The 21,368-nt window shown below is 48.6% G+C and overlaps 1 protein-coding gene across 1 annotated transcript in view; it reads right to left on the bottom strand.

The window, feature by feature from the left end:
* Nucleotides 1–363: 363 nt before the first annotated feature.
* dok7b (docking protein 7b) overlaps nucleotides 364–21,368 on the bottom strand; it is an 83,126-nt gene continuing 62,121 nt past the window's right edge. Inside the window, exons 13-17 of the mRNA XM_067982095.1 lie at nucleotides 18,697–18,766; nucleotides 17,354–17,427; nucleotides 12,593–12,656; nucleotides 4,042–4,194; nucleotides 364–954 (exon numbers count right to left, since the gene is read on the bottom strand). Of these exons, the coding sequence (XP_067838196.1) occupies nucleotides 815–954; nucleotides 4,042–4,194; nucleotides 12,593–12,656; nucleotides 17,354–17,427; nucleotides 18,697–18,766 (501 nt within the window). The 3' untranslated portion in view covers nucleotides 364–814. The remainder of the gene's footprint in view (nucleotides 955–4,041; nucleotides 4,195–12,592; nucleotides 12,657–17,353; nucleotides 17,428–18,696; nucleotides 18,767–21,368) is intronic.

The raw sequence follows: 21,368 nt of genomic DNA, 5'->3' as shown, positions 1-21,368 counted from the left end.
TGTCCAGTCGGCCGGTGTGAGGAGACTTTTCCGGCCCACTCCAATGGGCTACGTTCCAACCCAGACTTCCAGAGAGAAGAGCGAGCGTGCCCTCTTAAAACAGTTCCGTCACTAATCCGTGGCTTGTGCTGAAGGGACTTCTTATTAAAAAGGCAAAAATGTGGCTCCATTTCTCCCCTCATTGGCACAGCAACAAGTTTACCCGGTGAGCAGCAGAACCATTCAAACTAGGAAGGTCCCCGGATCGACTCTACCCCCCTCTTCCTTTCCTTCCCCTCCCCTCCTTTGTTGAGTTAGTCGGGGCAGTGGTAGCGGGCACCAAAATTGGACTCCGTATCCCCGAGTTATGGGATGGCGGGGGGGTGGGGGGGGGGGGCTGGAAATCAACTCCTGACCGCGAACCAGCCGTCCGTGGATTTCGGTTGAGAACACGATCGGGATCACACGTGACGCCTCCCCCCTCACGGTTGAATAGCCTACTGACACTTGGGCGAGATACCAGAGGGCGACCGGCGCCCGTCGTGGCACCGTACCCCCAAGCAAGGAGTCAACGTGTTCTGGGGAGGGGGAAAAATTGACGAGGAGAAAAATAAAAGGACAAAATACATCCTTTGCAGTCAATACATCGCACAAAAATACATGAATCCCATTAGCCCTTCGAACCTGCTCATCAATCAAAGAGAGAGTCTGGTCCATTACGAGCAAATGTCAGAGTGGAAATGTCAGGCAGTCAACTGTCGTCCGAGGCTCAGACTGATCCTGTTTAACCGCCCAAGTTCTGAATGAAAGGAAAGGAAAAATGTCCGGCCCGGCCTCACTGCGGTGCTGTCCCCTTCCTCTTTTGTTCCAGTTCCTGTAACCGCTCCTCCCGGTATTGGGCGTGTTGAGTCCCCACCTTGTGTGCCGTTTCCGTGGCCGTGATATCGATCTGTGCGTACTTGGAAGAACCCGCTCCTGTGGTAGACAGGCAATGTGATCGTCAGCAAAAAGGAGCTAGAACTTCTCAAAACCAAACCATAAACCACTGCACGGCCTCCCCAAAAAGCCAACTTCTAAATCAATTCCATTTTTAAAAAAAGAAGCTCTAGCGGCTCTCTTATGGCATTGCTCATGATAGGTGGGGATGATTATAGCCTCGAGTTTAAAATTCTCATCCTTGTTTTCAAATCTGTCCATGGCCTCACCCCTCCCTATCTCTGTAACCTCCTCCAGTCCTACGACGCTCTGAGATCTCCGCGCTCCTCCAATTCTGGCCTCTTGCGCATCCCCGATTTTAATCACTTCACCATTGGCGGCCGTGCCTTCAACTGCCTAGGCTCTAATTTCTGGAATTCCTTCCCTAAACCTCTGCGCCTCTACCTCTCTGTCCTCCTTTAAGATGCTTCTTAAAACCTACCTCTTTGACCAAGCTTTTAGTCACCTGCCCTAATATCTCCTTATGTGGCTCAGTTTCAAATTTTATTTGATAACGCTCCTGTGAAGTGCCTTGGGACGTTTTACTACGTTAAAGGCGCTATATAAATGCAAGTTGTTGTTGTAATGCACAATCTATTATTCTGCTGCTAAGGTTGAGGTGTGACACTTTAAGGTCTCAAAGACTCTGTACTGGAATTAGGCACATTCCAACATCAACTAAGGGATTAATTGTTGTTGTTGAGAGAAATTTGCTAATTCGCCAAGGCTAATTAGACTAAGTAGAAAGAAAAAGAAAGACTTGCATTTACATTGCGGCTTTCATGACCTCAGGACGTCCCAATGTGCTTCACAGCCAATGAAAGACTTTTGGAGTGTTGCCACTGTTGTAATGTAGGAAACGCGGCAGCCAATTTGCGCACAGCAAGATCCCACAAACAGCACTGTGATAATGACCAGGTCATCTGCTTTTTTTTTTAAGTGATGTTGCTTGAGGGATAAATATTGACCAGGGCACCGGGGAGGACTCCCCTCCTCTTCTTCGAAGTATTGGCCATGGGATCTTTTACATCCACCTGAGAAGGCAGATGGGTCCTTGGTTTTAATGTCTCATCCAAAAGACAGCACCTCAGGCCGTGCAGCACTCCCTCAGTACTGCACTGGGAGGTTTAGCTGAGATTTTGTACTCAAGTCTCTGGAGTGGGGCTTAAATCCACAATCTTCTGACTCAGAGGCAAGAGTGCTACCCACTGAGCCATGGATTGACACTTTCAGTCTCACCCAGCGGGCTCCCTCTTTCCTTAGACCAAGTAGGCGACTTTCAGTCTGAGGTCCTCAAGGGGAAGTTTACGTCATCAGCAAGAAATGGCTGCCTTTTGAAAAAAAATACTTTTTACACTTCCAAGTGGGAAGTGACGAACAAGCTGGATGTAAGGCTTTTTTGAGGAATGCAAAACGAACTCTACATAACTCAACTTCTCTCAAGATTGGCGGCCATGCCTTCAGCTCCCTAGCCCTAATCTCTGGAATTCCCTCCCTAAACCTCTCCGCCTTTCTCTCCTCCTTTAAGACGTTCCTTAAAACCTACCTCTTTGACCAAGCTTTTGGTCACCTGTCCTAATATCTCCTTATGTGGCTCAGGGATAACGCTCCTGTGATACGCCTTGGGACGTTTTACTAGGTTAAAGGCGGTATATAAATGCAAGTTGTTGTTGAGGCCTCTTATCAGGTACTAACTGGCCACCTACCAAACATTTGGAGACTCCTGTGAAGAACTAATGATCTGGACTTCCCCTCAAGGATCTCAGGCTGAAAGTTGCCGACTGGATCTAAGGGAAGAGGCCCCCCAATTCCTGTTGGGTGAGACTGAAAGGGAAATTGCATTGGGCGATCCCAAGCCAGCAAGGACAACCTCCCACGTCCGACAATAAAACAAATTTGATGGCTTCCCTAGGGCGTGGAACATTTGACGCTCCCTGGCCGTCATGGGCTACCATGCATAGCGAGGGTGGAAATAATGAAATACTCTACGGGACACCATGGCCCCCAGAGTCCCTGTGATCGTGGAAAAGTGATTGGATGGAAATTAGTTAGTCAAAGACGAATAACGTTAGGTTATCTATGGATCCTAGAATTACAGTAGCAGCTTCACAGAATCGTCCCTCAAGAGACTAAATGTGTTGGGTGGAATTTATAAAAGGCAAATTCTACACGGCCTGGGCAATAAATGGGCTTTAAGAGGTGAATGGCCTCTTCTCATTCCATGCTTTCTTATGTATTATATATGGATCTGGTATTGTATTGTAGCTTATGAACTTATGAAACCAGTAATGCCCATTCAACCCGTCCCCTCTCTGCTAATGTTACCCAGTACATATTTCGCTGCGGTTAACTCACTGAATTGACGGGTTTATCACCGAGTTGAATTATCTTTCCATCGTCGGTGGTGTCTCGTACTATGGCTCTTGCCCTTCAACTAAATTTCTCAAAGGGGGGAAGGGGAGAGCGGAGAGAACTCTGGATTTCGGTTCCCTGATTAGTGCATTGTACCGCTGTTTCGGTTTTTAATGCGTGGGGCATTCTGGCCCCATCTCGTTGCTGTTGTGGCAGAAATGGGCTGGAAATGTGCTGGGGGACGGGTGCATGTGACGCACCCCTGCCTCCGCTTCCCGTCTCCCGCCCCCGCATCCTCCTATTTTCCTGATGGCAGTCTCTCTGCTGTGTTTCCCACATTTGCCTCATTTTGAAAGCGGGATGCGGGTGGGGCAGCTTTCAGCAGAGACAACAGATGGAAAGCAATATAAATGTATAGGCAGTCATCCAATCTAATCGAGTTTAACAAAGAGCTCCTCCGATGGTCCATCTGGCTAAGAAGACAGTGAATGACCGAGCCAGACTATTCCAGACCGGAAAGGTCCCAGTTCACTACTGACTTGCTCAACCCGGGGGGGGGGCGGGGGGGGGGGGGGGTGGCGCGGCCCCAAGCAATGTTACATGGGGAGGTACCAGAGATCACCCAGTGCCCATTAAATTGTACCCCAGTAGGTACAGGGGCAGAGAAGGTGGGGGGGGGGGAGGCAAAAAAGACAAAGCTTGGTAAAGAACTGCGGTCCCATCATGCTGAGTTACCTCGAATGGCAGGACTGGACTCCTGGAGTTCGAGTTCCATATAATGGAGCTGCTTCTTGGACGCGGGGCTCACTGGGATGTTCACGTACGTTGCTCCTTCACAGCGAGATCTGTCGGCCCCAGAAGGCTCCACTGGATAAACAAACGCCCCGCCTGCTGGATACAGAAAAGCAGATTAGCGGCAAGTTAGCGATTCCGGGGTAGAGTTTCCGCTTTGGCTGCGATCGGGAAATTGCGCCCATAATGGCCTCGAAATTGTGCCGGTTAGATTAGGCTTCAAGTTTCCGCTGAAATTTATTTGCACAATCGCAAGCGTGAAATCGTCCACGAACCAGCGCAATCGGGCAGCGTAATGGAAGGTAACTGCTTCTTTTTTTCCATTAAAATGTATTCCTTGATGTATTTAAGAGTGGTAACCTAGCACAGTTTTATTAATACAGCTGAAAATGTGTTTATCAGCAAAAATAAGCATTTTTAAAAGGGTACCTGAGAGTGACCTGATTTAAAATCACTTAAAAAAAAACGATACTGAACCATTTAATAGTTTCATTGGTGTACACTAGTCAGTTTCTTAGTAAATTCAATATTTTTCGATATGAAAAATCTTTTAAAACGTGCCGACTAGTGCCTGTGCGCCTATGAAAATGAGCGTAATTTGAAGAGAGTTCCCGAACCCCCGGAATCGGCAGAATCTGGCAATTTCGATCGGGGTGTGGGGGGGGGGGGTGTTTTGTGGGCGGGGCCTGATCCGGGCGAATTGAACCTTGAACCAGCGTGAAAGGTCACGGAAAACACGAGTGGAAGTGGTTTTGGACGTAACTCACTTCCGTTTAAAACTCCCTTGCTTTTTGTGCACTGGTTCAGCCAATTGCGCTGATATGACTACCGTAACCAAGCAGAAACTCCACCCCTCTCTCTTTTTAGTTTTACTCGGCAGAGGGAAGTCACAACTCCCTAGAACACCCCGGTTTTTTTCAAACAGTTTGCATTATCTCACCTGACCTCAATCGTGCCTTTCAAAAGGGGACTGGATAAATACTTGAAGGAAAAAAATTTGCAGGGCTACAGGGAAAGGGCAGGGGGAGTGGGACTAGCTGGATTGCTCTTGCAGGGAGTTGGCACGGGCTCGACGGGCCGAATGGCCTCCTTCCGTACTGTAACCATCCCATGATTCTATGCACATTACGATTCAGTTCATCTGGTGGAGTAGGCCATTCGGCCCCTCGAGCCTGCTCTGCCATTTGATAAGATCATGGCTGATCTGATTGTGACCTCAACCCTATTTTCCCGTCTGCCTTGTTAATCACGAATCTATCTAACTCAGCCATAAAAATATTCAATGACCCTGCCTCCACCGCTCACTGGGGAAGGGAGTTCCACAGACTCACAACCCTCTGAGGGAAAAAAATTCTCCTCATCTCCGTCTTAAATGAGAGACCCCTTATTTTTAAACTGTGGCCCCTAGTTCTTGTCTCTCCCACAAGGGGAAACATCCTCTCAGCATCTACCCCTTCCAGTCCCCTCAGGATCTTAGTTGTTTCAATAAGATCACCTCTCATTCTTCTAAACTCCAATGTATAAAGGCCCAACTTGTCCAACCTTTCCTCATAAGATAACCACCTCATCCCAGGAATCAGTCGAGTGAACCTTCTCTGAACCGCCTCTAAAGCAATTATGTCCTTTCTTAAATAAGGAGACCAAAACTGCACACAGTATTCTAGATGTGGTCTCACCAATGCCCTGTAGAACTGTAGCAAAACATCTCTACTTTTATATTCCATTCCCCTTGCAATAAATGACAACATTCCATTTACCTTCCTAATCACTTGCTGTACCTGCATACTAACTTTTTGTGATCCATGTACTGGGACACCCAGATCCCTCTGTACCTCAGAGTTCTGCAATCTCTCTCCATTTAAATAATACACTGCTTTTCTATTCCTCCTGCCAAAGTGGACAAGTTCACATTTTCCCACATTATATTCCATCTGCCAAATTTTTGCCCACTCACTTAACCTATCTATATCCCTTTGCAGACTCCCTATGTCCTCTTCACAATTTACTTTCTTACCTACCTTTGTGTCATCAGCAAATTTAGCAACCATACATTCGGTCCCTTCATCCAAGTCATTGATACAGATTGTAAATAGTTGAGGCCCCATCACTGATCCCTGTGGCACTCCACTCGTTACATCTTGCTAACCTGAAAATGACCTAAATGACATAACAGCTACATCATTAGAGGGGCTTAGGGGGTTAATATATGAGGACAGGCTCCATAAATGTGGCTTGTATTCCCTTGAGTTTAGGAGATTGAGGGGTGATCTGATCGAGGTGTTTAAAATGTTTCAAAAATTTGATAGGATAGAAACTATTTCCTCTGGTGGGGGAATCAAGAACAAAGGGACATAACCTTAAAATTAGAGCTGGGCCGTTGAGGAGGGAAATTAGGAAGCACTTTTTCACACAAAAGGTAGTAGAAATCTGGAACTCTCTTCCCCCCAAAAGGTTGTGAATGGCTGGGGGTCAATTGGAGCTTCCGAGATAGATAGATTTTTGATGTCTAAGGGTGTCAAGGGATATGGAGCAAAGGCGGGAAAATGGAGTTGAGGTGCAGGCCCAAGGGGATGAATGGTCTACCCCTGTTCCTATCATAGTAGTACAGCACAGGAAGAGACCATTCCGCCCATCGTGCCTGTGCTGGCTCTTGGAAAGAGCTATCAAATTAATTCCGTTCCCCTGCTCTATGTTCCTAGTATTCCTTTTTAATGAAGGTTGATAATATTGAGAACAATGGAAAGCTCCTGGGTCAGTCAACTGGAATGGTAATGCTGATCGCTTCTACTCAATATTGACGAATGGCGATCTTGGTTCATGAGAGGGGTATTGTCTGTTGCCTGCGTTACAGGATTTGCAGTGGTGTACACAAACCCCCCCCACCACTGCTCACAGTTCAGTAGTGACTTTGATTAGCAACTGTTTCTGAATCCTTTGAAAAAAAGGGGGCAAGACCCCATGACGGGCTGGAGCCCGGTGTGATTGGCAGATCGGTGGGCAGAGATTTCATCTCACAGACTGGTTTTGACAGTTTTTTTCAGTCAGCGATGCACACCAGACACAGAGGCGTAAAGCGCCATGCCAGCCTGATGATCAAAATGAGGGCTAGTCTGAAGTTATGGTAAATAAATGTATGGTTAGTGACTATATTTAGAGAGGAACCGAGTTGCGTATTTGTTGTTTTATACTCCAAGGGATGTAGGGAAAATATATCCCACTGTGCAAACTATGTATTGTTTGCACATCTATTTCAGGTGAATACTCGTACAAGACCTTGGGACCTTGGTCAGGCCTCAGTTAGAAAACTGTGTCCAGTTTTGGTCTCCTCACATGGTGGGTGATATTGAGGCTTTGGAAAGGGTGCAGAGGAGGGCCACTAAACTTATACCCAGATTGAAACATCTTAGTCATCAGGATAGGCTAAAAGAGCTGGGACTCTACACTTTAGAGAAGCACAGACTTAGGGGTGATCTGATCGAGGTTTATAAGGTCATGAAGGGAATAGATTATGTTCGAGTTGACAGTTTGCTCCAATTAAATAGGTTAGGGAAGACAAGGAGTCACAATTTTAAATTGTATAAGGTCAGATCTAGGTTAGATCTGAAGAGGTGGCTCTTTTCCCAGAGAATAGTGGACTTCTGGAACTGTTTCTGGCTGGGGTGGACATCAAAAGGTAGGTACTGCACAGAATTATCAGGGCCAGAGTGATTTCCTGGAATCATTTCGATCGCCTGGGGAATTTCCCAGATTTTTTCCCCCAAATTGGCCTGGGTTTTTATCTGATTTTTCACCTCTCCCAGGAGATCACATGGTTTTGAGTGGAGTGAGGAGTGTATATATTGTGATACACAAGGTATCACAATTGTGTGGTACAGGCTGGACAGACCAGAGGGTCTTTTCCTGTCCATCATTGTTTGTATGTTTGTAAATAAAACCATTTGTCGGCTCAAAGTCTGTATCTCAATTCGGCAAGATTGCTTGTCCAGTTCAGAGAGGAGAATGTTACAATCCCTGGGCTTCACAGTTGTTTACTTAGATATTGGGTCGAAAAAGGTACACTCTGTATTGTAGGGGACGTGAGGTCCACTTATGCGACTGGCCGGTGATGCTAAATGCGAGAAAACATTATCACTGTTTGATGGAAAGCTCACGTCTTCACAACATGAAGGAGGAAATTGAGGCTCATCCAAGACGGGGGTCGGGGGGGGGGGGGGGGTAGTGAATTTCCGCAGGGGTTTCCCCCACTTGCCCAGCGTAACTTCAGTGCGGAAATTCCGGATAAACAACCTAAATGATGTTTACGCCAATTCCCTCCACCCCGAGATTCCCGTGGCCCTTCTGCCAAAGTTACAGTGGACAAGTGGAGAAGGTCTCTGGAAGTTCACCTCTTGGACGTCCGACAGCACAGAGGCAGTGGGAGGGTGGAAAGAGGTGGTGGAGAGGTCGAGCCCAGCGCCATCAGTGTACAAGTGCAAGCTGATCCGGTGTCTGTGGATACCGTGCCTAAGGAATAGCGTGCAGATGAGTAAGAGGAGGGAACCCAAGGATGGATTCCTTGGGGGGAATTCCTAAGGTGACAGTGTTGGGGGTGGGAAGAGAAGCCATTATTAAAAATGCTCAGGCTACAGTCGGATAGAGAAAAGACTGAAAGGACTTACATTTGTGTAGATGCTGAGAGTCTGTTTCCCTTGGCTGGGAGAGTCTAGATCTAGGGGGTCATAGTCTCAGGATAAGAGGTCGGCTATTTAGAACTGAGATGAGGAGAAATTTCTTCACTCAGAGGGTTGTGAATCTTTGGAATTCTCTACTCCAGAGGGCTGTGGATGCTGAGTCATTGAGTACATTCAAAACGATAGATTTTTGGACATTAAGGGAATCAAGGGATATGGGGATCGGGCGGGAAAGTGGAGTTGAGGTTGAAGATCAGCCATGATCTGATTGAATGGCGGAGCAGGCTCGAGGGGCCGTATGGCCTACTCCTGCTCCTATTTCTTACGTTCATGAACTCAAGACGTCCCAAAGCACTTTGCAGCCAATGAAGTACTATTGTAATGTAGGAAACACATTTGTGCACAGCAAGCTCCCACAAACAGTAATGTGATAATGACCAGATAATCTGTTTTAGTGATGTTGGTTGAGGGATAAATACTGGCCCAGGACACCAGGAGAACTCCCCTGCTTTTCTACGGAATAGTGCTGTGGGATTTTTTACACCCACCCGAGAGGGCAGACGGGACCTCGGTTTAACGTCTCATCCAAAAGACGGCAGCTCCAACACTCCCTCAGTACCGCACTGGGAGGCCTAGATTTTGTGCTCTTATCTCTGGAGTGGGGACTTGAACCCACGACGTTCTAGAATCAGAGGCGTGAGCACTACCCATTGAGCCACAGACAGTTAAAAGAGCAAGCAAGTGAGGGAAGTCCCACAAACAAGACAACGGAGGTCAGAGCATGGTAAAGGTTGCAGCGAGGTCACAGAGAATGAGGAGGGATAACGCACCACAGTCACAATCGCAGAGAATGTAAGTTCGTGACTTAAACTGGGGCTGTGTCGCTGCCGTGGGAGGGGCGAAAATCTGAATGGAGAGATTGAAACAGGGAGTTGTGTGAGACATGAGCACAGATTTGGGAGGTGACAACGTTTTCAAGGACCTTGGGAAAAAGAACGGAAGATAGGAAATGAGGTGATAGCTAGCGAGGACAGAAGGATCAAGAGGTTTTTTTTTTGAAGAGAGGTTGGTGACAGTAGTTTTGAAAGGGTGGGGGAAAGTACCCGAGGGAGGAAGCTTATGTACAATATCCCCTGGCATGGGGACTACGGAGGGAAGATGGGACAGTCTGGAGTTTAATGGCAATGGGGTTAGGAGATGGGTCTCATGGAAGAGTGGAGTTTGGAAAGCGTACGGAGGGAGATGTGGGGAGAAACTGGAGAGGTACGGGGGTTCAGGGCTAGGGGAGGAGAGGAATTGGGGGAAAGTCTGGCTTGGCGAGCAGGGGAAAGGGAGGAATCCGCAGGACCAGTTTAGTGATTTAACCCGTAAACATACAAAATTGATGGGCAGAAAAAGGCCGTCAAGCCTGCCCCACACTCATGATGGCCGGAGCATCATGTCTAAACGCTTCACCCCTCTCCCCTCACCCACCCTCACCCACCCCCCGCCCCCCCTGCCTCCCGCAGCTATGTAATCTCCTGAAGGAGGCAAAAAAAGAGAAAAAACCTGGGCCATAAAGGGAAAAAATACTCGCTGATATGGTTAGATGAAGTAGGGAGGGAGGAGGCTCGTTTGGAGCATAAGTACCAGCAAGGACCTGTTGGGCCGAATGGCCTGTTTCTGTGCTGTACATTCTATGTAATTCTATGTAATACTCTGAATAATTCCTCTTCGACCCTTTCCATTGAATTTTAGGCAAACGTACTTCCAGGCTGAGCCACCGAGACTAAACTCCACACTCTCCTCCGCCATTGACTGGTCCCTCCCAGCTCAAGACTAATCTTTTGCTAAAAGTCAAGTCTTAATTCACACAATAGCCAACTGCCACAGCAAGGTAGAGAACAGCACTCAGGTAGACAATTAATTAACATTCCTACTGGTTCAAACCTGGAAAGGAACCAAATAAACAAGTTTAAACAGCTCCTAGTATTGAACAGTTTAAATGAAAGTAAATTAAACTCAAAATACAGTCAAATAAATAAGTGAAAATGTCATTACTTAAGCCCCAATCGTTCCTGTTGAGGTTAAAGACCACACTCTCCTGATCTTTTGCATTCCACGGTCCTCTCACAGCTCAAGCACTGTATTCAGACCTCTAAATGACCATGACTTTTTCATTGGGTCCGCAATATTAATTCAGGGCTACCTATTTTTTTCTAGTCAGCAAATTGGGGCAGAAGGCATTTTCCCTCGGAATCAATCCCCTTCCCGGTACCCCCCCACCCCCTGAATCTGCTCTAAGGAGAACAATCCCAGCTTCTCCAGTCTCTCCACGTAACTGAAGTCCCTCATCCGTGGTACCATTCCCGTAAATCTCCTCTCTTCCCTCTCCAATCAGGGTGCAGAGGGGATTTGAATGAGGTGGGAAGTGTGGTGAGGTCACTCCAGCCAGACGTGCACGCTATGTCAGTGCTCGTTCTTGTTTTTTACACTCCCTTCCCCACCTCACCCCCCCCACCCCCACCCCAGGAAACCTCCCCAGAAGTACATCTGAGGCACAAAGTGGGCAGCGACCCACTGGGACAGGTTCCCACCCCCTTATTGCTTTGCATTGTACCGAGGAAATAAGCGATCCCCCCCAGGGTGCAAAGCAGAAGAAAATCAGGGCCATGATTTTATTCTGCGAAGGAGAGCGGATATTGGTGGTTGCATCACACTTTCATAGAATCATAGAATCATAGAAGTTTACAACATGGAAACAGGCCCTTCGGCCCAACATGTCCATGTCGCCCAGTTTATACCACTAAGCTAGTCCCAATTGCCTGCACTTGGCCCATATCCCTTTATACCCATCTTACCCATGTAACTGTCCAAATGCTTTTTAAAAGACAAAATTGTACCCGCCTCTACTACTGCCTCTGGCAGCTCGTTCCAGACACTCACCACCCTTTGAGTGAAAAAATTGCCCCTCTGGACCCTTTTGTATCTCTCCCCATTCACCTTAAATCTATGCCCCCTTGTTATAGACTCCCCTACCTTTGGGAAAAGATTTTGACTATCGACCTTATCTATGCCCCTCATTATTTTATAGACTTCTATAAGATCACCCCTAAACCTCCTACTCTCCAGGGAAAAAAGGTTATTTTACAAGGCCCCTATTGAAGCTGATTTAGGAAGGATGTCAAGGCCTTGGAGAGGGCGCAGTGGAGATTTACCAGAATGGCACCAGGGATGAGGGACTTCAGTTATGTGGAGAGAGCGGAGAAGCTGGGATTGTTCTCCTTAGAGCAGAGAAGGTTAAGGGGAGATTTCATAGAGGTGTTCAAAATTATGATGGGTTTCGATAGAGCGGACGGGGAGAAACTGCTTCCACTGACAGGTGGGTCGGTAACCAGAGGACACAGATTTGAAATAAAAAGAACCAGGGGGGAGATGAGGAGAAATTCTTTTTACGCAGCGAGTTGTCGTGGTCTGGAATGCGCTGCCAGAAAGGGCGGTGGAAGCAGATTCAATAGTAACTTTCAAAAGAGGAACTGGATAAATAGTTGAAAAGGAAAAATTTGTAGGGCTGCGGGGGAAAGAGCAGGGGGGAGTGGGTCTAATTGGACAGCTGTTTGAAAGTACCGGCACGGGCACGATGGGCCGAATGGCCTCCTTCTGCCCTGTATGATTCTACGATTCTATGATGGACAAGTTCCAGAACACTACATACCAAGGTTTAAGGTAGGAGAGAATCGCTGGCTAAGGTTGGCCGATGTAAAAGAGCCATCAGCCTCATTTTTGGTTAGAATTGAAACTGTGGATATTCCCAAAGGACAATCAGACATTTTTGAAATGTTTACCGGGCAATTTCTTTGTGTCAAAGCTGCCTGAAGTTTCGTCTTCTGACGGAAGAAAGCCTTTCTCCTGCAAACACAAAGGTCGTGGAACCAAGTTAAGGAGCAAGCTGAAACATTTATCGCTTAACATCTGCGGCGGTTTATCGGTCCTGTGTGACGCGTCTCAGTTGGGTCAGCGAGCGTCGCCCGACTCTGCTGGGGCCGTATTTCTCACTGTTTAAGGAGCAATATCTCACCCTCCGGGTGCATTATAGAATCATGGAATCTTACAGCACTGAACGAGGCTTTTCAGCCCATCGTGCCTGTGCCGGCTCTTTGGAAGAGCTATCCAATTACTCGCAGTCCCCTCCTCTTTCCCCACAGCCCTGCAAATTTTTCCCCTTCACGTATTTATCCAATTCCCTTATGAAAGTTACTACTGAATCTGCTTCCACAGGCAGCGCATTCCAGATCATAACTACTCGCTGGTTCTTTTACCAATTACCTTAAACCTGCATCCTCTGGTTACCGACCCTCCTACCACTGGAAACAATTTCTCCTTATTTACTCTATCAAAACCCCTCATAATTTTGACAATCTCTATTAAATCTCCCCTTAACCTTCTCTGCTCTAAGGAGAACAATCCAAGCTTCTCGAGTCTCTCCAGATAACTGAAGTCCCTCATCCCTGGTATCATTCTAGGAAATCTCCTCTGCACCTGTGGTGCCCAGAATTGAACACAATACTCCAGCTGGGGCCCACCAGTGATTTATAAACTTCCTTGCTTTTGTACTCTATGCTCATTGCTTTTTTAACAGGCTTCTCAACTTGTCCTGCCACCTTCAAAGATTTCTTGGTGGAGGGGTTAAACATGTGCTCTTATAAAGTTTTCAAACCTCCCCCTGCAGTAGATCCTTCATGGTGGCCTAAATAATCTTCAATTGTCCTACAATTCCGGAATTGAGCACCCTGCCCCGCAGAGAGCAGGGAGTCCCATTCATCGTTTGTCAGCACAGACAAAGAGTCGAAAGTACCAGATGACGAAAGAAAAATCCACAGTGCTACCTCCTGTGATTACATGAGAGGGGGACGGTCGATGGCTGGGGTTGCTGTAGTGGGGCAGAGTGCAGGGATTTATGTTCAGCCACAGGCCTGGCCTCGAGACTGACAATTACAAATGTTGTCAGCGCTGAAATTTCCCGCTTTCAGCAGCAGTGATGGACTGACACCCAAGTCAAGGTCCCGTCCCAGAGGCAGACTTGGCCCCAGGCACCAGGCCCCAGTCCCACCCTCGGCCCCGGGCCCCGGTCCCACCCTCGGCCCCGGGCCCCGGTCCCACACTCGGCCCCGGGCCCCGGCCCCACACTCGGCCCCCGGCCCCGGCCCCACACTCGGCCCCCGGCCCCGGCCCCACACTCGGCCCCCGGCCCCACACTCGGCCCCGGGCCCCGGTCCCACACTCGGCCCCCGGCCCCGGTCCCACACTCGGCCCCCGGCCCCGGTCCCACACTCGGCCCCCGGCCCCGGTCCCACACTCGGCCCCCGGCCCCGGTCCCACACTCGGCCCCGGGCCCCGGTCCCACACTCGGCCCCGGGCCCCGGTCCCACACTCGGCCCCGGGCCCCGGTCCCACACTCGGCCCCGGGCCCCGGTCCCACACTCGGCCCCGGGCCCCGGTCCCACACTCGGCCCCGGGCCCCGGTCCCACACTCGGCCCCGGGCCCCGGTCCCACACTCGGGCCCGGGGCCCGGTCCCACACTCGGCCCCGGGCCCCAGACACACACTCGGCCCCGGGCCCCAGTCCCAGACTCGGCCCCAGGCCCAGACTTGGCCCCAAGCTCCAGTCCCACACTCGGCCCCGGGCCCCAGTCCCACACTCGGCCCCGGGCCCCAGTCCCACACTCGGCCCCGGGCCCCAGTCCCACACTCGGCCCCGGGCCCCAGACACACACTCGGCCCCAGGCCCCAGTCCCAGACTCAGCCCCAGGCTTGGCCCCAGGCCCCAGTCCCAGTCTTGGCCCCAGGCCCAGACTTAGCCCCAAGCTCCAGTCCCAGACTCGGCCCCAGGCCCCAATACTAGACTCGGCCTTAGGCCCCTTCGAATTAATATATGCTGGTATAGACTCTGGAACAGTTCCTACAGATTGGAGGGTGGCAAATATAACCCCACTATTTAAAAAAGGAGGGAAAGCAAAATCAGGGAATTACAGACCAGTTAGCCTTACATCAATAGTGGGGAAAATGCTAGAGTCTATTATAAAGGATGTGATAACAGAACACTTGGACAATTACAAATGTTGTCAGCGCTGAAATTTCCCGCTTTCAGCAGCAGTGATGGACTGACACCCAAGTCAAGGTCCCGTCCCAGAGGCAGACTTGGCCCCAGGCCCCAGGCCCCAGTCCCACCCTCGGCCCCGGGACCCAGTCCCACCCTCGGCCCCGGGCCCCAGTCCCACCCTCGGCCCCGGGCCCCAGTCCCACCCTCGGCCCCGGGCCCCAGTCCCACCCTCGGCCCCGGGCATTAACGGGATTGGACAAAGTCAGCATGGGTTTATGAAAGGGAAATCATGCTTAACAAATCTACCGGAGTTTTTTGAGGAGGTAACTAGGAGAATAGATAGGGGAGAACCAGTGGATGTGGTGTATTTGGATTTTCAGCATGCTTTTGATAAGGTCCCACACAAGAGGTTAGTGTGCAAAATTAAAGCACATGGGATTGGGGGGAATATACTGGCATGGATTGAGAATTGGTTGACAGACAGGAAACAGAGAGTAGGAATAAACGGGTCTTTTTCCGGGTAGCAGGCAGTGACTAGTGGGGTACCGCAGGGATCAGTGCTTGGGCCCCAGCTATTTACAATATATATCAATGATTTGGATGAGGGAACTAAATGTAACATTTCCAAGTTTGCAGACGACACAAAGCTGGGGTGGAATGTGAGCTGTGAGGAGGATGCAAAGAGGCTCCAATGTGATTTAGACAAGTTGGGTGAGTGGGCAAGAACATGCCAGATGCAGTATAACGTGGATAAATGTGAGGTTATCCACTCTGGTTGTAAAAACAGAAAGACAGATTATTATCTGAATGGTGATGGATTGGGAAAAGGGGAGGTGCAACGAGACCTGGGTGTCCCTGTACACCAGTCGCTGAAGGGAGCATTCAGGTGCAGCAAGCAGTTAGGAAGGCGAATGGTATGTTGGCCTTCATTGCAAGAGGATTTGAGTACAGGAACAGGGATGTCTTACTGCAGTTATACAGGGCCTTGGTGAGACCACATCTGGAGTATTGTGTGCAGTTTTGGTCCCCTTATCTGAGGAAGGATGTCCTTGCCATGGCGGGAGTGCAATGAAGGTTTACCAGACTGATTCCTGGGATGGCAGGACTGACGTATGTGGAGAGATTGGGTCGACTAGGCCTATAGTCACTAGAGTTTAGAAGAATGAGAGGTGATCTCATCAAAACATATAAAATTCTAACAGGACCAGACAGACTAGATGCAGGGAGGATGTTCCAGATGGCTGGGGAGTCCAGAACCAGGGGTCACAGTCTCAGGATACGGGGTAGGCCATTTAGAACCGAGATGAGGAGAAATTTCTTCACTCAGAGGGTGGTGAACCTGTGGAATTCTCTACCACAGAAGGCAGTGGAGGCCAAGTCATTAGATGTATTCAAGAAGGAGATAGATATATTTCTTAATGCTAAAGGGATCAAGGGATATGGGGAAAAAGCGGGAACAGGGTACTGAGTTAGACGATCAGCCATGATCATTTTGAATGGCGGAGCAGGCCCGAAGGGCCGAATGGCCTACTCTTGCTCCTATTTTCCATGTTTCTATGTAAGTGAAGCCCTCATCCAAATCCCAACCACACCAAAGAAAAGCGTCAACCATTCTGCCAGCAGTCCGACCCTCTAGTCAGTATCTCAACCTTCCAAACAATGGCTACCCTGTCCTAGGTGCTCCCAATATCCTTGCCTGGCGAACTAAACCGCCAAGCAAAATACAGCTCATAAAATGTTTTCTTTAAATCTGCAGGCAATGCTCTCTCTCTTTCTCACTCACTCTCACACGCACGCACTCTCTTGCACAATGGGCAGTTAATATACATGGGATGGGGGCTGAGCGATTTTTTAAAAACCCAAACTATTATCGTCCATTTACGGCTCGGCCTCATTCTACACATTGCTGAACACCAATCTACACATTTGCCAAAAGAAAGGCTTGCATTTGTACAGCACTTGATCACATCTCTCAGAAATGTGTCAAAGCACTTTGCATAGAGTGAAGTACAATGACTGTTGTTAGGTAGGAAAACATTTGTATACAGCAAGATGCCTCCAACAGCAAGGTCATAGAATAACCAGTCAAACTGGTTGAGGAACTGATGTCGCCCAGGATACTGTTAGCAGCTCTTGTTTGTCTTCAAATAGTATACGGGATCTTTAACATCCAACTGAACAAGCAGAGCCTCGGTTTAACATCACACCTGAAAGACAGCACCTCCGACAGTGCAGCACTCCCTCAGTACTACACTGGAGCGTTAACCTAGATTTTGCGCTCAGATTGCTGGAATGGGGACTTGAACCTACAACCTTCTGACTCAGAGAGGGAAGAGTGCTACCCACTGAGCCACGCCACGGTCAACATTTACACCATGGAATCCCCCTCCTCTGCCCAAGAGAAGAATACTTTTAAGTGTAAGCGATCAATAATTACTTTTTGTTCTCCAATGGGAATGTCAGCTGTGTCACTGCTAGCTTATCACTGTCACTTTTCACCACTTACCCTTTTTTGTTTAAGACCCATAATATCCAGGTGTGCCCCTTGACCTCGGTGAAGCTTCAAAGACCCAGACGGACCTGTTAGCGGAAAACAGCAAAGCCACGGTTAACAACCGCTGTAAATCTGCAACCTCTCCCGAATGGGCTATTAGAAGGGGGGAAAATCAGCTCAGGGTCTCTCCCGCTCCGCCACGTAACTTCGGCCCAAGTACAGCGGAATCCCGGCCGGTGCACGAAGTTATGGGAGAATCCCTGAGGAAATACAACCCCCTTTCCCCCCCCCCCACCCCAATAATCGGCTTTTTGTTTTACGGTGACCAATACTTCTTCCATTGCATCGACGGTTCGCAGTCCAACACTCTCCACCCACACAATACAGCCCCCACCCCCCACCCACCCACTTAAAACGCCCAAGTTTAAAATGGGCAGTCGCTCACCGGCCAAAAAGCGATAACCATTATCCATTTGCATTAAAGTCAATCTCAAAGTTGCCGGTTGTTTTGTCTTAAGCGCTCCATTTATTATGGGCAGAAACAGCTGTGTTTACTCACTAGTTTGCCCCTTGTTAAGGTGCATTGAACGTAAGAACAAACATAAGTAAATAACACCTCATAGAAGGGAGGCCATTCAGCCCATCTTGCCTGTGCCGGCTCTTTGACAGAGCTCTCCAATTAGTCCCACTCCCCCAGCTCTTTCCCCGTAGCCCTGCAATTTTTTTCCCCTTTCAAGTATTTGTCCAATTCCCTTTTGAGAGTTATTATTGAATCTGCTTCCACCGCCTTTTCAGGCAGTGCGTTCCAGATCAGAACAACTCACTGCATAAAAAAATTCTCCTCATCTCCCCTCTGGCTTGTTTGCCAATTATTTTAAATCTGTGTCCTCTGGTTACCGACCCTCCTGTCAGTGGAAACAGTTTCTCCCTATTTACTCTATCAAAACCCCATATAATTTTGATCACCTCTATTAAATCTCTCCTTAATCTTTTCTGCTCTAAGGAGAACAATCCCAACTTCTCCAGTCTCCCCACATAACTTGTCTCCCCTCATCCCCGCTACCGTAAATGTTCAATTACCCTTGGTGTACTTAAAGTCTGTCTAAACCCCTCTAAGTGCTGTGGAGGTTACAGTTTGTACTGATTGCAGCTTAAATAAAGCTGCAGGTCAGAGTGGAGCTGGAAACAAGTGGGCAAAAGGAAGGAACATTCTTGTCTTACAGTAGAGTGCTGTAATAACGGTACCGCGTTATACCAGCCATCGCGTATAGCGAGAAAATCGCGTTCGCACGAACTCGCCCGTGATGAGCGGTGCAGACTGTATTTATTCAACTGTGATGATGAAGTGCCAGTACCTTCTCCCTCCAGGAGCAGCTTCTGTTGTCCACAGCTGGCCATATATTCATATCCACTGCCCTTCTCCAGCTGCAAGTCAAAGCATCGGAGCCATTAGCCAAGGAAAGTGGTCTTTTCGCTCAATGGTTAAGGTGTTCTCTGTTTCGCCAAAGTAGGAGAGTGGAATGTTTTATTACGGCCCCTCCCCCACTCCCATCCTTCCACCCACCCCCCCCCACCACAAATCCCCTCACTAGGCTGAATTATTCTCCTCTCTGATCCAGAGGCACTGGGGCCAAATGCCATCCCAGCTCTGGTCAGCCAACTGAGCAGAGACATGGGGGGGGGGGGGGGGCTGAACCTGGAATCTTCCCGGTCTGTGTTGCTCAGTACCACACACAGAGATGTGCATATTCACTGAGGCATCAGAAAGAAAGAAAAACCCGTATTGCTATAGCACCTTTCAGCACCTCAGGATGTCCCAAAGCGCTTCACAGCCAATAAAGTAATTTTTGAAGTGTAGTCACTGTTGTTATGTAGGGAAACGCTGCAGTTAATCTGCACACAGCAAGATCCCACAAACAGCAATATGACAATGACCAGATAATCTGTTTTTAGTGATGTCGGTTGCGGGATAAATATTGGCCCAGGTCACCAGGGAGGACTCCCCTGCTCTTCTTCAAAATAAAATCATAGAATCATAGAGTGGTTGCAGCACAGGAGGAGGCCATTTGGCCCATCGAGCCTGTGCTAGCTCTTTGTAAGAGCAATCCAGTTAGTCCCATTCCCCCGCTCTTTCCCTGTAGCCCTGCAAATTTTTTCCCTTCAAGTATCTATCCAATTCCTTTTTGAAAGCCACGATTGAATCTGCTTCCACCAACCTCTCAAGCAATGCTTTCCAGATCATAACCACTCGCTGCGTAAAAAAGTTTTTCCTCATGTCGCCTTTGGTTCTTTTGTCAATCACCTTAAATCTGTGTCCTCTGGTTCTTGACCTTTCCGCCAATGGGAACAGTTTCTCTTTACTTACTTTATCTAAACCCTTCATGAGTTTGAACACTTCTATCATGAGAAAATAAGAAATGGGAGCAGGAGTAGGCCATACAGCCCCTCGAGCCTGCTCCGGTATTCAATCAGATCATGGCTGATCTTCGACCTCAACTCCACTTTCCCGTCTGATCTCCATATCCCTTGATTCCAAAAATCTATCGATCTCAGCCTTGAACATATTCAACGACTCAGCATCCACAGCCCTCTGGGGTAGATAATTCCAAATATTCACCACCCTCTGAGTGAAGAAATTCCACCTCATCTCAGTCTTATAGTGCTGTGGAATCTTCTGTGTCCACCTGAGAGGGCTGACGGGGCCTCGATTTAACGTCTCACCCAAAAGACAGCACCTCCGAAAATGCAGCACTGCTTCAGCACCGAACTGGTGCGTCAGCCTGGATTTTGTGCTCAAGTCTCTGAAGTGAGACTCGAACCCACAACCTTCTAACACAGAGACACGAGTGCTACCCACTGAGCCACAGGAGCATTTGCACAATTATCAACAGTTTCTAAAACAAGCCAACACTCAGCTGCTAACCTTTTTTGTCTTGACAAATTTCTTACTCTTTTTAGACCAGTCACTGGTCCCAGGAAAGTCGGCTGCCCCATCTCTGGGGCGCTCTCTCTCGCGTTGCTCTGCGATTGGCCACCAGCGGGCGCCCACGAGCAGCTCAGGTGAGCACGCCCAGTGATTTGAGCGGTCGGGGAGTGAGCAGCCTGCCATTGGCAACCAACCCCAAGTGGAGTTGAGGTAAAAATCAGATCAGCCATGATCTCATTAAATGGCGGAGCAGGCTCGAAGGGCCGAATGGCCTACTCCTGCTCCTATCTCTTATGGTCTTATTATGGTCCTTAAGGACAGCAGGAAGAAAGTGTGTGATGTATGGAGAAATGAGAGTGAGAACCCATGCCTGCCAACACTGCGGTCCAACGGAACAGCACTGCCAACGCTCGCGATTCTCCAAAGTGTTTTTTTATATATAAAGGCTTGCGACGAGTGTGAAATTTAAACGCGCAGTTTTTAAACGTCCCTCCGTGAATTGCCAGCATTGAAAATAGTTTCTGAATCATTGGGCGCTCGTGAGTGTTGGCAATGCTGAGCTAAGCCGTCTTCAAACCCCACCCCCCGCCCTGTCAAATCCATCAGGTTTTGATACTCAATGATATCTGTATCTACCTGCACCTGAAAAGAGCCCCTCCATCAGAATTCCTCCGCTTCAGTCTGATACAGGGGCTCACTCACCGTCCAAGGTTTCAGATCTGACGAGGAGTCCACTCGTCATTAGAATCCTAGAATCGTACAGCGTAGAAGGAGGCCATTCGGCCCATCGTACATACGCTGGCTCTTTGAAAGAGCTATCCAATTAGTCCCACTCCTCCCCTTGCTCTTTCCCCATAGCCCTGCAAATTTTTCCCCTTCAAGTATTTATCCAGTTCCCTTTTGAAAGTCACTATTGAATCTGCTTCCACCGCCCTTTCAGGCAGCGCATTCCAGATCATAACAACTCGCTGCGTTAAAAAAAATTGGTCCGTCTTTTCTTTTTCCAGACCCTGATGGGACTCGCTGTGTGTTTTCTGTTCCATTAGATCTGCGGTTTATTGCCTTGCTTTATTTTTTTTAAATCCCAAAATTGCTAACCAA

The sequence above is a fragment of the Heptranchias perlo genome, chromosome 4 (genome assembly GCF_035084215.1).
Source record: "Heptranchias perlo isolate sHepPer1 chromosome 4, sHepPer1.hap1, whole genome shotgun sequence".
In the NCBI taxonomy this organism is placed as follows: Eukaryota; Metazoa; Chordata; class Chondrichthyes; order Hexanchiformes; family Hexanchidae; genus Heptranchias; species Heptranchias perlo.
This window is presented reverse-complemented; position numbering and strand designations above follow the sequence as displayed.